This window comes from Ranitomeya imitator, chromosome 6, assembly GCF_032444005.1.
Source record: "Ranitomeya imitator isolate aRanImi1 chromosome 6, aRanImi1.pri, whole genome shotgun sequence".
Taxonomy (NCBI): Eukaryota; Metazoa; Chordata; class Amphibia; order Anura; family Dendrobatidae; genus Ranitomeya; species Ranitomeya imitator.
The window spans coordinates 242,054,917-242,070,940 of NC_091287.1; the positions used below are offsets into that span (position 1 = coordinate 242,054,917).

The 16,024-nt window shown below is 44.3% G+C and overlaps 1 protein-coding gene across 1 annotated transcript in view; it reads left to right on the forward strand.

Annotated features, from left to right (window-relative positions):
- Positions 1 to 16,024, forward strand: part of LOC138642403 (NFX1-type zinc finger-containing protein 1-like) — a 158,984-nt gene that overhangs the window by 61,968 nt on the left and 80,992 nt on the right. Inside the window, exon 9 of the mRNA XM_069730529.1 lies at positions 1,789 to 1,905. Coding sequence (XP_069586630.1) covers positions 1,789 to 1,905 — 117 coding nt within the window. The remainder of the gene's footprint in view (positions 1 to 1,788; positions 1,906 to 16,024) is intronic.

Sequence of the window (16,024 nt, forward strand, 5' to 3'; positions counted from 1 at the left end):
TGTCGGTCAATCCAATTGGTTAATAAAGCTGAAATCTGAATATGTTAGAAAGTAAAAGAAAAGTTTGGCCTCTTGTAAGAAAATATCTGTGTGCAGAAATATTATGCAACTAAATGAAAAACATACATTTTTCTATCTCAATTGTTTATTTTAATCTGTTAAACTGAGAATAATAACCAAACAGCTCAAAATGTACAAAAATACATTAAAAAAATATCACCAATATAGATATGACCAATACTGCCATCCTTCCTTTCAATAACAGTCATAAACTTGCATCCATTGAGTCTATCAGTTTCTTAATCTGTTGACGATCATCTGTTTGGGCAGTACCAACCACAGCCTCCCAGACACGGTTCAGAGAGGAGTACTGTTTTCCTTCTCCATAAATCTCCCGTTTAAGAAGGGCCAACAAGTTCTTAATAGTTTTCGGTCAGGTGAGGAAGCGGGCCATGTCTTTCATCTTTAAGGCCTCTACTGGCTAGCCAAGCAGTGAAGTACTGTGATGCATGTACAGGAGCATTGTATTGCATAGGAATCATGATTTTCTTTGAAAGATGAAGACTGTTTCCTTTTTAGAAGACACTTGAACAAAGTGTCTTCTAAAAACCTGCACAAGATTTGGGAGTTGATTTTAAGCCCTTCTTCAAATTAAAATCAAATCAAAATAATTCCATTAGCTCATCTTTATTAATTCCACCTTGCTGGTGACTGAGCTGAAGTGGAGGTCTGTGCCCTTCATTGATCCAGCCACAGGCCCATCCATCTGGTCTGTCAATAGTCACTCTCATCTCATCAGTCCTTAATAATTGTGAAAAATCTATCTTCAGATATTTCTTGACCCAGTCTTGATGTTTCAATTTAAGTGTCTTATTCAGTTGTGGTCGAGTTTTAGCCCTCCTAACCTCAGCCATGTCTATGAACACTGAACACCTTGTACTTCTGGTAACTCCAAGGAGGTTATTGTTCTGGACAGGACTGAAAGATGACAGTTCCCGGTCGCTTCACATTTGATTTTTCTCAAATCTTTGGAAGTTAATTATCACGATTTCTCCACTCAGAGAATGGTTGCTATGCTGTTGTATGCAACCTGTCTTGCTAAGCTGTCTGTCTAGACTGACAGCTTGGTTGTCCAATTCTGTGATGCCCTTGCTGGGCTGCTGGTGCCTTGATTGACAGCTCTGCTGTCCAATCTGTGACTGGGGTGTGATGGAGTTTCTGCATGTCTTCAGTGTTCTGGTAATCGCATAGCTACTTAACTGAGCTGTCTACCCGTTTTTCTTATCCTGCTTTTGCTCCGCTATATCTTGTTATTGACCCTGGACTGTGACCTGTCTTTGTCTTTTCCCTTGGTTATCTATGTACTTTCTCGATATTGACCCCGGAACGTCTGACTCTTCTGCCTCATGGCCTGTCCGTGAGTAGTGACTAGTGTCACATTAATTTTTTACTTTCCAGAGTCAATTAAATCTCTTTTCTTATCCCTTTTGCACACTTTGATAAAGCGTGTTAATATTCTTAGGCCGCCCTTTTCCCCATTACACAAATACACATTATCTGATCTGCTTCATCCAATAAGAATTCAAGTTTATACAGCTTCTAGTCGGAAAATATGCTTAACAATGATCAAAATACTTGCCTAATAATTGTGCGCACAGTGTACATAGCTAGTTCCCCTTTCAAAAGGGACAGACTAAACAAAGCTGTACCTGGATTAGCATATCACTGAGAATACATATGTTGAACTCCACTCATATCTGCAAAATTTAACTATTTTTTTTCTTACAGAAGATCATTATAATGAAGAATCTAAACAAACTGAAAAATCAAGATATGGGTTTACAAGACAAAACAAAGGAGCAAGATTTTTTTCAAAAACTGGTTTTGATAGCAGATATACTAGAGGTAATTTAAATGATTTGATTACTGATTTCCATGCAACCAGTTACAATTCTTTGGATGGTCACTAGTTAAAAGGGAATTGTACATTCAAAAAAATTTAATTATATAGGTAAATATAATGAAACTTTGAAATATACAGTCATGGCCAGAAGTTTTGAGAATGACACCAAAATTATATTTTCACATGATCTGCTGCCCTCTGGTTTTTATTACTGTTTGTCTGTTGTTTATATCACATAAAGAAATATAATTGCAATCATATTATGAGTACCAATAGGTTATATTGACAGTTAGGATGAGTTAATGCAGCAAGTCAATATTTGCAGTGTTGACCCTTCTTCTTCAAGACCTCTGCAATTCTCCCTGGCATGCTCTCGATCAACTTCTGGACCAAAGCCTGACTGATAGCAGTCCATTCTTGCATAATCAATGCTTGCATTTTGCCAGAATTTGTTGGTTTTTGTTTGTCCACCCGTCTCTTGATGATTGACCACAAGTTCTCAATGGGATTAAGATCTGGGGAGTTTCCAGGCCATGGACCCAAAATCTCTATGTTTTGTTCCATGAGCCATTTAGTTATCACCTTTGCTTTATGGCAAGGTGCTCCATCATGCTGGAAAAGGCATTGTTGGGCACCAAACTGCTCTTGGACGGTTGGGAGAAGTTGCTCTTGGAGGACATTCTGGTACCATTCTTTATTCATGGCTGTGTTTTTAGGCAAGACTGTGAGTGAGCCGATTCCCTTGGCTGAGAAGCAACCCCACACATGAATGGTTTCAGGATGCTTTACGGTTGGCATGAGACAAGACTGGTGGTATCGCTCACCTCTTCTTCTCCGAATAAGCTGTTTTCCAGATGTCCCAAACAATCGAAAAGGGGATTCATCAGAGAAAATGACTTTGCCCCAGTCCTCAGCAGTCCACTCCGTGTTCCTTTTGCAGAATATCAGTCGGTCCTTGATGTTTTTTCTGGAGAGATGTGGCTTCTTTGATGCCCTCCTTGAAACCAGGCCTTGCTCAAAGAGTCTCCGCCTCACAGTGCGTGCAGAAGCACTCACACCAACCTGCTGCAATTCCTGAGCAAGCTCGGCACTGCTGGTAGTCCGATCCCGCAGCTGAAACAGTTTTAAGATACGGTCCTGGCGCTTGCTGGTCTTTCTTGGGCTCCCTGGAGCCTTTTTGACAACAATGGAAGCTCTCGCCTTGAAGTTCTTGATGATGCGATAGATTGTTGACTGAGGTGCAATCTTTGTAGCTGCGATACTCTTCCCTGTTAGGCCATTTTTGTGCAGTGCAATGATGGCTGCACGTGTTTCTTTAGAGATAACCATGGTTAACTGAAGAGAAACAATGATACCAAGCACCAGCCTCCTTTTAAAGTGTCCAGTGATGTCATTCTTACTTATTCATGACTAATTAATCGCCAGCCCTGTCCTCATCAACACCCACACCTGTGTTAATGGATCAATCACTAAAACGATGTTAGCTGCTCCTTTTAAGGCAGGACTGCAATGATGTTGAAATGTGTTTTGGGGGTTAAAGTTCATTTTATGGGCAAATATTGACTTTGTAAGTGCAGTAATTGCTGTTAAGCTGATCACTCTGACATTCAGGAGTATATGCAAATTGCCATTAGAAAAAATGAAGCAGTAGACTTTGGAAAAATTAATATTTGTCTCATTCTCAAAACTTTTGGCCATGACTGTATATTATCAGAGAAATTTGCTCCTTTCTCCACTGATCAGCCACGTCTGTAGTGAATTCTGTGGCAGAGCTCCCTCCTGTGGTCACAAGTGGTACTTCGGCTGATTCTCTCTGTGAGCTTCCGTTGGTGGAGGAAAGTGGTACTGCGGCTTCTGAGTTTCCTTCCTCAGGTGATGTGGTGAAGTCGTTAGGTGCTGCTCTATTTAACTCCACCTGGTGCCTTGATCCTGGCCTCCAGTCAATGTTCTAGTATTGGACCTGTTTCCTCCTGGATCGTTCCTGTGGCCTGCTGCTCTGCATAGCTAAGTTCTGCTTTGCTATTTTGTTTGCTGTATTTTTCTGTCCAGCTTGTCTATTTGTTTTTTTCTGCTTGCTGGAAGCTCTGGGACGCAGAGGGTGTACCTCCGTGCCGTTAGTTCGGTACGGAGGGTCTTTTTGCCCCCTTTGCGTGGTTTTTGTAGGGTTTTGTGTTGACCGCAAAGTTTCCTTTCCTATCCTCGCTCTGTTCAGAAAGTCGGGCCTCACTTTGCTAAATCTATTTCATCTCTACGTTTGTCTTTTCATCTTAACTCACAGTCATTACATGTGGGGGCTGCCTTTTCCTTTGGGGTATTTCTCTGAGGCAAGGTAGGCTTATTTTCTATCTTCAGGCTAGCTAGTTTCTCAGGCTGTGCCGAGTTGCATAGGGAGCGTTAGGCGCAATCCACGGCTGCCTCTAGTGTGGTTGGAGAGGATTAGGGATTGCGGTCAGCAGAGTTCCCACGTCTCAGAGCTCGTTCTATGTTTTTGGGTTATTGTCAGGTCACTGTATGTGCTCTGACCTCTATGTCCATTGTGGTACTGAATTACCTTATCATAACAGTACTGGAGGCCAAAAGTACTAATGATTCTCAATAGAGGGAAAAAAGAAGTTCTGAGACCATTTTTTTTTCTCTGCGCTGTGTTTTGCCTTTTTTTTCCCCTAGACATTTGGGTGGTTCAGGACACAGGTGTAGCGATGGACATTAAAGGTCTGTCTTCATGTGTGGATCAGCTCACGGCAAGAGTACAAAATATTCAAGACTTTGTGGTTCAGAATTCTATGTTAGAACCGAGAATTCCTATTCCTGATTTGTTTTTTGGAGATAGAACTAAATTTCTGAGTTTCAAAAATAATTGTAAACTATTTCTAGCTTTGAAACCTCGCTCCTCTGGTGACCCAGTTCAACAAGTTAGGATCATTATTTCTTTTTTACGTGGCGACCCTCAGGACTGGGCATTTTCTCTTGCGTCAGGAGATCCTGCATTAAGTAATATCGATGCGTTTTTCCTGGCTCTCGGATTGCTGTATGATGAACCTAATTCAGTGGATCAGGCAGAGAAAAATTTGCTGGCTCTGTGTCAGGGTCAGGATGAGATAGAGGTATATTGTCAGAAATTTAGAAAGTGGTCCGTACTCACTCAACGGAATGAAGGTGCGCTCGCAGCTATTTTCAGAAAGGGTCTCTCTGAAGCCCTTAAGGATGTCATGGTGGGATTTCCTATGCCTGCTGGTCTGAATGAGGCTATGTCTTTGGCCATTCAGATCGGTCGACGCTTGCGTGAGCGTAAATCTGTGCTCCACTTGGCGGTATCACCTGAGCTTAAACCTGAGCCTATGCAGTGCAATAGGACTTTGACCAGAGTTGAACGGCAAGAACACAGACGTCTGAATGGGCTGTGTTTCTACTGTGGTGATTCCACTCATGCTATCTCTGATTGTCCTAAGCGCACTAAGCGGTTCGCTAGGTCTGCCACCATTGGTACGGTACAGTCAAAATTTCTTCTGTCCGTTACCTTGATCTGCTCTTTGTCATCGTATTCTGTCATGGCATTTGTGGATTCAGGCGCTGCCCTGAATTTGATGGACTTGGAGTATGCTAGGCGTTGTGGGTTTTTCTTGGAGCCCTTGCAGTGTCCTATTCCATTGAGAGGAATTGATGCTACGCCTTTGGCCAAGAATAAGCCTCAGTACTGGACCCAGCTGACCATGTGCATGGCTCCTGCACATCAGGAGGTTATTCGCTTTCTGGTGTTGCATAATCTGCATGATGTGGTCGTGTTGGGGTTGCCATGGCTACAAGTCCATAATCCAGTATTAGATTGGAAATCCATGTCTGTGTCCAGCTGGGGTTGTCAGGGGGTACATGGTGATGTCCCATTTCTGACTATTTCGTCATCCACCCCTTCTGAGGTTCCAGAGTTCTTGTCTGATTACCGGGATGTATTTGATGAGCCCAAGTCCGATACCTTACCTCCGCATAGGGATTGTGATTGTGCTATCGATTTGATTCCTGGTAGTAAATTCCCAAAAGGTCGACTGTTTAATTTATCTGTGCCTGAGCACGCCGCTATGCGGAGTTATGTGAAGGAGTCCTTGGAGAAGGGGCATATTCGCCCGTCATCGTCGCCATTGGCAGCAGGGTTCTTTTTTGTAGCCAAGAAGGATGGTTCGCTGAGACCTTGTATAGATTACCGCCTTCTAAATAAGATCACGGTTAAATTTCAGTACCCCTTGCCGTTGTTATCTGATTTGTTTGCTCGGATTAAGGGGGCTAGTTGGTTCACCAAGATAGATCTTCGTGGTGCGTATAATCTTGTGCGTATTAAGCGAGGCGATGAATGGAAAACTGCATTTAATACGCCCGAGGGCCATTTTGAGTATCTAGTAATGCCATTTGGACTTGCCAATGCTCCATCAGTGTTTCAGTCCTTTATGCATGACATCTTCCGAGAGTACCTGGATAAATTCCTGATTGTGTACTTGGATGACATTTCGATCTTCTCGGATGATTGGGAGTCTCATGTGAAGCAGGTCAGAACGGTGTTTCAGGTCCTGCGTGCTAATTCTTTGTTTGTGAAGGGATCAAAGTGTCTCTTTGGTGTTCAGAAGGTTTCATTTTTGGGGTTCATCTTTTCCCCTTCTACTATCGAGATGGACCCTGTTAAGGTCCAAGCCATCCATGATTGGACTCAGCCGACATCTCTGAAAAGTCTGCAAAAGTTCCTGGGCTTTGCTAATTTTTATCGTCGCTTCATCTGCAATTTTTCCAGTATTGCTAAACCATTGACCGATTTGACCAAGAAGGGTGCTGATGTGGTCAATTGGTCTTCTGCTGCTGTGGAAGCTTTTCAAGAGTTGAAGCGTCGTTTTTCTTCTGCCCCTGTGTTGTGTCAACCAGATGTTTCGCTTCCATTCCAGGTCGAGGTTGATGCTTCTGAGATTGGAGCAGGGGCTGTTTTGTCGCAGAGAAGTTCTGATTGCTTGGTGATGAAACCATGCGCCTTCTTTTCCAGGAAGTTTTCGCCTGCTGAGCGAAATTATGATGTGGGCAATCGAGAATTGCTGGCCATGAAGTGGGCATTCGAGGGGTGGCGTCATTGGCTTGAAGGAGCTAAGCATCGCGTGGTGGTCTTGACTGATCATAAGAACTTGACTTATCTCGAGTCTGCCAAGCGGTTAAATCCTAGACAGGCTCGTTGGTCGCTGTTTTTTGCCCGTTTTGACTTTGTGATTTCGTACCTTCCGGGCTCTAAAAATGTGAAGGCGGATGCTCTGTCTAGGAGTTTTGTGCTCGACTCTCCGGGTTTATCTGAGCCGGCGGGTATCCTCAAAGAGGGAGTAATTGTGTCTGCCATCTCCCCTGATTTGCGGCGGGTGCTGCAAAAATTTCAGGCTAATAAACCTGATCGTTGCCCAGCGGAGAAGCTGTTTGTCCCTGATAGGTGGACGAATAAAGTTATCTCTGAGGTTCATTGTTCGGTGTTGGCTGGTCATCCTGGAATCTTTGGTACCAGAGAGTTAGTGGCTAGATCCTTTTGGTGGCCATCTCTGTCGCGGGATGTGCGTTCTTTTGTGCAGTCCTGTGGGATTTGTGCTCGGGCTAAGCCCTGCTGTTCTCGTGCCAGTGGGTTGCTTTTGCCCTTGCCGGTCCCGAAGAGGCCTTGGACACATATCTCTATGGATTTTATTTCAGATCTTCCCGTCTCTCAAAAGATGTCAGTCATTTGGGTGGTCTGTGATCGCTTCTCTAAGATGGTCCATTTGGTACCCTTGTCTAAATTACCTTCCTCCTCTGATTTGGTGCCATTGTTCTTCCAGCATGTGGTTCGTTTACATGGCATTCCAGAGAATATCGTTTCTGACAGAGGTTCCCAGTTTGTTTCGAGGTTTTGGCGAGCCTTTTCTGGTAGGATGGGCATTGACTTGTCTTTTTCCTCGGCTTTCCATCCTCAGACTAATGGCCAGACCGAACGAACCAATCAGACCTTGGAAACATATCTGAGATGCTTTGTTTCTGCTGATCAGGATGACTGGGTGTCCTTTTTGCCTTTGGCTGAGTTCGCCCTTAATAATCGGGCCAGCTCGGCTACCTTGGTTTCGCCGTTTTTCTGCAACTCTGGGTTCCATCCTCGTTTCTCTTCAGGGCAGGTTGAGTCTTCGGACTGTCCTGGTGTGGATACTGTGGTGGACAGGTTGCAGCAGATTTGGACTCATGTAGTGGACAATTTGACCTTGTCCCAGGAGAAGGCTCAACGTTTTGCTAATCGCAGATGCTGTGTGGGTCCCCGACTTCGTGTTGGGGATTTGGTTTGGTTATCTTCTCGTCATATTCCTATGAAGGTTTTCTCTCCTAAGTTTAGACCTCGTTTCATTGGTCCGTATAGGATTTCTGAGGTTCTTAATCCTGTGTCTTTTCGTCTGACCCTTCCAGATTCTTTTTCCATACATAACGTATTCCATAGGTCATTGTTGCGGAGATACGTGGCACCTATGGTTCCATCTGTTGATCCTCCTGCCCCGGTTTTGGTGGAGGGGGAGTTGGAGTATATTGTGGAGAAGATTTTGGATTCTCGTGTTTCAAGACAGAAACTCCAGTATCTGGTTAAGTGGAAGGGTTATGCTCAGGAAGATAATTCCTGGGTCTTTGCCTCTGATGTCCATGCCCCTGATCTTGTTCGTGCCTTTCATGTGGCTCATCCTGGTCGTCCTGGGGGCTCTGGTGAGGGTTCGGTGACCCCTCCTCAAGGGGGGGTACTGTTGTGAATTCTGTGTCAGAGCTCCCTCCTGTGGTCACAAATGGTACTTCGGCTGATTCTCTCTGTGAGCTTCCGTTGGTGGAGGAAAGTGGTACTGCGGCTTCTGAGTTTCCTTCCTCAGGTGATGTGGTGAAGTCGTTAGGTGCTGCTCTATTTAACTCCACCTGGTGCCTTGATCCTGGCCTCCAGTCAATGTTCTAGTATTGGACCTGTTTCCTCCTGGATCGTTCCTGTGGCCTGCTGCTCTGCATAGCTAAGTTCTGCTTTGCTATTTTGTTTGCTGTATTTTTCTGTCCAGCTTGTCTATTTGTTTTTTTCTGCTTGCTGGAAGCTCTGGGACGCAGAGGGTGTACCTCCGTGCCGTTAGTTCGGTACGGAGGGTCTTTTTGCCCCCTTTGCGTGGTTTTTGTAGGGTTTTGTGTTGACCGCAAAGTTTCCTTTCCTATCCTCGCTCTGTTCAGAAAGTCGGGCCTCACTTTGCTAAATCTATTTCATCTCTACGTTTGTCTTTTCATCTTAACTCACAGTCATTACATGTGGGGGCTGCCTTTTCCTTTGGGGTATTTCTCTGAGGCAAGGTAGGCTTATTTTCTATCTTCAAGCTAGCTAGTTTCTCAGGCTGTGCCGAGTTGCATAGGGAGCGTTAGGCGCAATCCACGGCTGCCTCTAGTGTGGTAGGAGAGGATTAGGGATTGCGGTCAGCAGAGTTCCCACGTCTCAGAGCTCGTTCTATGTTTTTGGGTTATTGTCAGGTCACTGTATGTGCTTTTCAAAAACCTGACCTGCACATCCAAACATAGACTGAGTGTGAACAGGTGCTGAACCCAGAGTCGCCAACTCGTATATAGTTAAATAAATAGGGCAGCACACTGCAGCGCCAAAACATGTAAACTTGAAAAAACGAAATTTAAACTGCATTACTGTACTAGAAATATGAAAAATGAGAGCTTTTAGCGCACAAAAATGGCCAATTTTATGTGTACCTCGTAGCCACGTTAAGGCATCTCTCTTATACGAGGTCCTAAGTTTGACCTACCTCACTGAGAATAAACGTCTCCATCTGAATGGGTACATGCAAAAACCTCGTTTTTTCAAGTTTACATGTTTTGGCGCTGCAGTGTGCTGCCCTATTTATTTAACTGTATGTGCTTTGACCTCTATGTCCATTGTGGTACTGAATTACCTTATCATAACACACGTCTACCCCTTCCCACTGCCTCCTGAACTTATCAGACAGGCTGAAAAAGAAACAGTTCAACTTGAGCTAGATGGACTGCCAGCACAGGGATTTGCCATGTTAAACAGTCTATTACAGTCTATGGAGAATGGATGCGGAATGAGAAATGAGGAACAGAGTGAGTAAACAGAAGGAGACACAGAAAGATTGTGCTAAACTTTCCATCAAATCATTAACCTCATCCCAGAATTGGATTCACTTCTCCAGTGATCTCTAGTGCTGCATAATCACCTCCATACTTCTGCTGCTCCTGTATTACCTAAATAATGATGAGCAGGAAGATCTCTGTGTGCTCTTTTGTGTCGCAGAGACATCATAGTAACTAGTGTCCTCCCACCAGCTCCGAGTCAATTGCAAATTAAGAGAGAGAGCCTTGGAGATGCAAAACCTGGTGACATTGCAGGGCACAAAAAATGACAATAAATAGTATTATTCCTCATGTTCACACACATGACAACTAAGTCTGAAATGCTACTTGAAAGTGCAGTTCCAAAATGTCTCCTTATGTGGAAATCGCATGATTTCTCCTTATAAAATGTAAATGTATACTTACGTAATTAGAGTAGTTCATTATGCTTTATAGTATAAACTATATATATAGTATTAATTTACATATCATATGTTTCTGCAGCTCATCTGTTAGCTTTGCTGTGTAGTTGGGATCAACAGAGTTAACTCATTTTCCTACAGGGATTGCAGTGGATTTGCAATTCTAAGGTCAATAAAAGAAACAATTGTGCAGCAGAATCTGGTGCTAGATTGGAATTGGCACTGACAGAAGTAGATTTCTAAACATACAACAGATTATATTTTTTAATCAATTGTGTAACTATAAGAAGTACAGAAGTTACAGCCTGGGTCACTATAGGATGAAGGATTATTAGTGCACATAGCCTTAAACAAAACAGTTAGCAAGGCGAAAAAATATTCTGTCAGAATAAATCCCCAGATGTACGTCCTTCTAAAGATCGTAATCACTGTAAGATACAATATTGTTACGCTCCAGGAAGACATCCAGGCCTCTCTTGAACCCCTCGACTGAGGTCGCCATCACCACCTCCTCAAGCAAGGAATTCCAGATTCTCACTCCCCTAACAGTAAAGAATCTTCTTGTATGTTGGTGGAAAAACCTTCTCTCCTCCAGACATAGAGAATGCCCCCGTGTGACCGTCACCTTCCTTGGTATAAACAGATCCTCGCAGAGATATGTGTATTGTCCACTTATATAATAATAATAATCTTTATTTTTATATAGCGCTAACATATTCCGCAGCGCTTTACAGTTTGCACACATTATCATCACTGTCCCCGATGGGACTCACAATCTAAATTCCCTATCAGTATGTCTTTGGAATGTGGGAGGAAACCGCAGTGCCTGGAGGAAACCCACACAAACACGGAGAGAACATACAAACTCTTTGCAGGTGTTGTCCTTGGTGGGGTTTGAACCCAGGACTCCAGCAATGCAAGGCTGCAGTGCTAACCACTGCGCCACCGTGCCACCCATACTTTTACATGGTTATTAGATCGCCCCTCAGTCGTCTTTTTTCTAGACTAAATAATCCTAATATTGCTAATCTTTCTGGGTATTGTAGTTCCCCCATCCCCTTTATTAATTTTGTTGCCTGCCTTTGTATTTGCTCTAGTTCCATTATATCCTTCCTGAGCACTGGTGCCCAAAACTGTACACAGTACTCCATGTGTTGTCTAAACAGAGATTTGCACAAAGGCAGTATAATGCTCTCATCATGTGTATCCAGACCTCCTTTAATGCACCTCATGATCCTGTTTGCCTTGGCAGCCACTGTCTGGCACTGGCTGCTCCAGGTAAGTTTATCATTAACTAGGATCCCCAAGTCCTTCTCCCTGTCATATTTACCCAGTGGTTTTCTGTTCAGTGTGTAATGGTGATATTGTTTCCTTCTTCCCATGTGTATAACCTTACATTTATCATTATTAAACTGCATCTGCCAACTTTCGGCCCAAGTTTCCAACTTATCCAGATCCATCTGTAGTAGAATACTATCTTCTTTTGTATTGACTGATTTACATTGTTTTGTATCATCTGCAAATATTGATATTTTACAGTGCAAACCTTCTACCTTCTACCAGATCGTTAATAAATATGTTGAAGAGAATAGGTCCCAACACCGACCCCTGCAGTACCCCACTGGTCACAGCGACCCAGTTAGAGACTATACCATTTAGAACCAACCTCTGCTTTCTATCACTAAGCAAGTTACTTACCCATTTACACACATTTTCCCCCAGACCCAGCATTCTCATTTTGTGCACCAACCTCTTGTGTGGCACGGTATCAATTTTTTGGAAAAATCAAGATATACCATGTCCAATGACTCACCTTGGTCCAGTCTATATCTTATCTCTTCATAAAAGCTGATTAGATTTGTTTGACAGGAGCGATTCCTCATAAACCCATGCTGATATGGAGTTAAACAGTTATTCTCATTGAGATAATCCAGAATAACATCCCTCAGAAACCCTTCAAATATTTTACCAACAATAGGGATTAGACTTACTGGCCTATAATTTGCAGGTTCACTTTTAGAGGCCTTTTTGAATATTGGTACCACATTTGCTATGCGCCAGTCCTGTGGAACAGACCCCGTTGCTATAGAGTCCCTAAATATAAGAAATAATGGTTTGTCTATTACATTACTTAGTTCTCTTAGTACTCATGGGTGTATGCCATTCAGACCTGGCGATTTATCTATTTTATTCTTATTTAGCTGGTTTTGCATCTCTACTTGGGTTAGATTGGTGACCCTTAATATAGGGTTTTCTTTGTCTCTCAGCATTTCACCTAGCATTTCATTTTCCACCGTGAAGATCGTATTATTTAGTGTAACCGTTAAACTATGTCAAGCTCATAATATGTTAAAGAATCACTCTGTCATGATCCGGACCGGGTTTTGAGTCCTGTCTTCCCCTTTGTCCTATCTGGTCATGTCAGGGGTTAACTTTCTCAGCCTCAGTCTGGTCTCAAGTTTGCTATTTACCTCCGCTGTGTCCTGCAGACCATGTCAGTTAAAGTTTCTGCCTACAGCGTGTGTAGCTGACTCCATTTGCCCTGATCAATCCGGCTGTTTGCTTACTGAACCCGTGTCTGTTTATCCCCTCTGCCCTTTCCAACTCTGTGTTCCCCTTTTGTGTATTAACTCACTGGTTTTGACTTGGCTTGGACCTTCACCTGTTGTTTTGTCTCTTGTCTTTGGCATATCTGCTCCTGACTGGTACTGACCCATTTTGCTTTTTATTGACTGTCACGGTCAGCTGCAGCCGCCGATGCGGCCCAGCTCATAGACGCCCCCAAGCTGACCAACCTCAAAAGGCATTGCGCGTGAGTCCCCTGGGGACGCAATATGGACCCCTTATACCGCAGAGGGGGACCCGGGCCTACCCAAACTAGGGGAAGGCAAAGACTGGGGATCTGTGGCAGCTGAGCATGTGGACAAGGAAAGAGACACGTAGGACTTGATTACACCGCACAACTTCAGGTATAAAGAAATTAAAGTTTACTCAAGTAAAGTCACACAGTACATAAACAAAACATAATAATGTCAGGCTCCCGATTCTATACCTCCAGAAGAGTACCACCCAGTGGACCCCAAGGCACCAACAGATCACCGAGGCGCATATAGGCGGGACATCAGGACACAGGCAGGTCATCAGGACATCAGGAAAGACATCAGGACACAGGCAGGGCATCAGGACATCAGGAATACCGGATAGACATCTGGGACACTGACGTGGCAGCCCAGGTCGTCGGCTGGGACACTGGCGAGGCACCCCAAGGCATCAGTTACATCAGGACATCAGACACAGGAAGGACATCAGGACATAGACAGGGCATCAGGACATCAGGAATACCGGATAGACATTTGGGACACTGGTGTGGCAGCCAGGTCGTCGGCTGGGACACTGGCGTGGCAGCCCAGGGCATAAGTTACATCAGGACATCAGACACAGAAAGGACATCTGGACCCAGGGTCACCGGCAGATATCAGACAGGAGTCATTTGGTTCCGGACATCCGACACGACCTACAGGCACCACCAGTCATCAGGCTCTAAGCTCCAGGCAGCGGTCATCAGGTTCCCGAAGGCGGTCATCAGGCTTCGGGCATCGGACCTAGGAAGGAACTCAAGCATGATGGTGCAAGCACCACCGTACTGGACCTGGGCCATACGGGGCTAGCACCACATGGTAGTCAGAGCACAGAAACACCGGTTACTAGCGACTCAGTCACTGGATGCAAGGCTCCAGATACAGAGGGATTTCAGGAGCATAATCACAGCAGACACAGTTCAGGCAGGTTCAAGTACAGGACAGGTACAGGATCAATTATTCGGGCCTGGATATACCGCCTCCAGGACAGGCGCCAGAACAGGACAAAACAGGAATCAAGGCAAGGACTTTGGTACCAAAACTGTTGTGAATTCTGTGGTCAAGCTCCCTCCTGTGGTCATGAGTGGTACTTCGGCTGGTTATGTCTATGAGCTTCCTCTGGTGGATGTGAGTGGGGCTGCGGCTTCTGAGTTTCCTTCCTCAGGTGACGAGGTTAAGTCATTAGGTGCTGCTCTATTTAACTCCACCTAGTTCTTTGTTCCTGGCCTCCAGTCAATGTTCCAGTATTGGTCTTGCTCTCTCCTGGATCGTTCTTGTGGCCTGTCTGCCCTGCATAAGCTAAGTTTTGCTTGTGTTACTTTTGTTTGCTATATTTTCTGTCCAGCTTGCTATATTGGTTTTTCTTGCTTGCTGGAAGCTCTGAGACGCAGAGGGAGCACCTCCGTACCGTTAGTCAGTGCGGAGGGTCTTTTTGCCCCCTCTGCGTGGTTGTTTGTAGGTTTTTGTGCTGACCGCAAAGCTATCTTTCCTATCCTCGGTCTATTCAGTAAGTCGGGCCTCACTTTGCTAAAATCTATTTCATCTCTGTGTTTGTATTTTCATCTTACTCACAGTCATTATATGTGGGGGGCTGCCTTTTCCTTTGGGGAATTTCTCTGAGGCAAGGTAGGCTTATTTTTCTATCTTCAGGGCTAGCTAGTTTCTCAGGCTGTGTCGAGGCGCCTAGGTTTTGGTCAGGAGCGTTCCACGGCTACCTTTAGTGTGGTATAGGATTAGGGATTGCGGTCAGCAGAGTTCCCACGTCTCAGAGCTCGTCCTATGTTAGTAACTATCAGGTCACTTTGTGTGCTCTTAACCACTAGGTCCATTGTGGTTCTGAATCACCTGTTCATAACAGGACTGGAGGCCCAAATACTAATGCTTCTCAATAGAGGGAAAAGAGAAGTTCTGAGACCATTTTTTTTTTCTGTACTGTGTTTTGTCTTTCTTTTCCCCTAGACATTTGGGTGGTTCAGGACACAGGTGTACTGATGGACATTAAAGGTCTGTCTTCTTGTATGGATCATCTCACTGCAAGAGTACAAAATATTCAAGACTTTGTGGTTCAGAATTCTATGTTAGAACCAAGAATTCCTATTCCTGATTTGTTTTCTGGAGATAGAGCTAAGTTTTTGAGTTTTAAGAATAATTGTAAACTGTTTCTGGCTTTGAAACCCAGCTCCTCTGGTGACCCAGTTCAACAAGTTAAGATCATTATTTCTTTATTATGTGGCGACCCTCAAGACTGGGCATTTTCCCTTGCGCCAGGAGATCCTGCATTATGTAATATTGATGCGTTTTTTCTGGTGCTCGGATTGCTGTATGATGAACCTAATTCAGTGGATCAGGCAGAGAAAAATTTGCTGGCTCTGTGTCAGGGTCAGGATGAGGTAGAGATATATTGTCAGAAATTTAGGAAGTGGTCTGTGCTCACTCAATGGAATGAATGTGCGCTGGCAGCAATTTTCAGAAAAGGTCTCTCTGAAGCCCTTAAGGATGTCATGGTGGGATTTCCTATGCCTGCTGGTCTGAATGAGTCTATGTCTTTGGCCATTCAGATCGGTCGATGCTTGCGTGAGCGTAAAACTGTGCACCATTTGGCGGTATTATCCGAGCATGGACCTGAGCCTATGCAGTGCGATAGGACTTTGACCAGAGCTGAACGGCAAGAACACAGACGTCAGAATGGGCTGTGTTTTTACTGTGGTGATTCCACT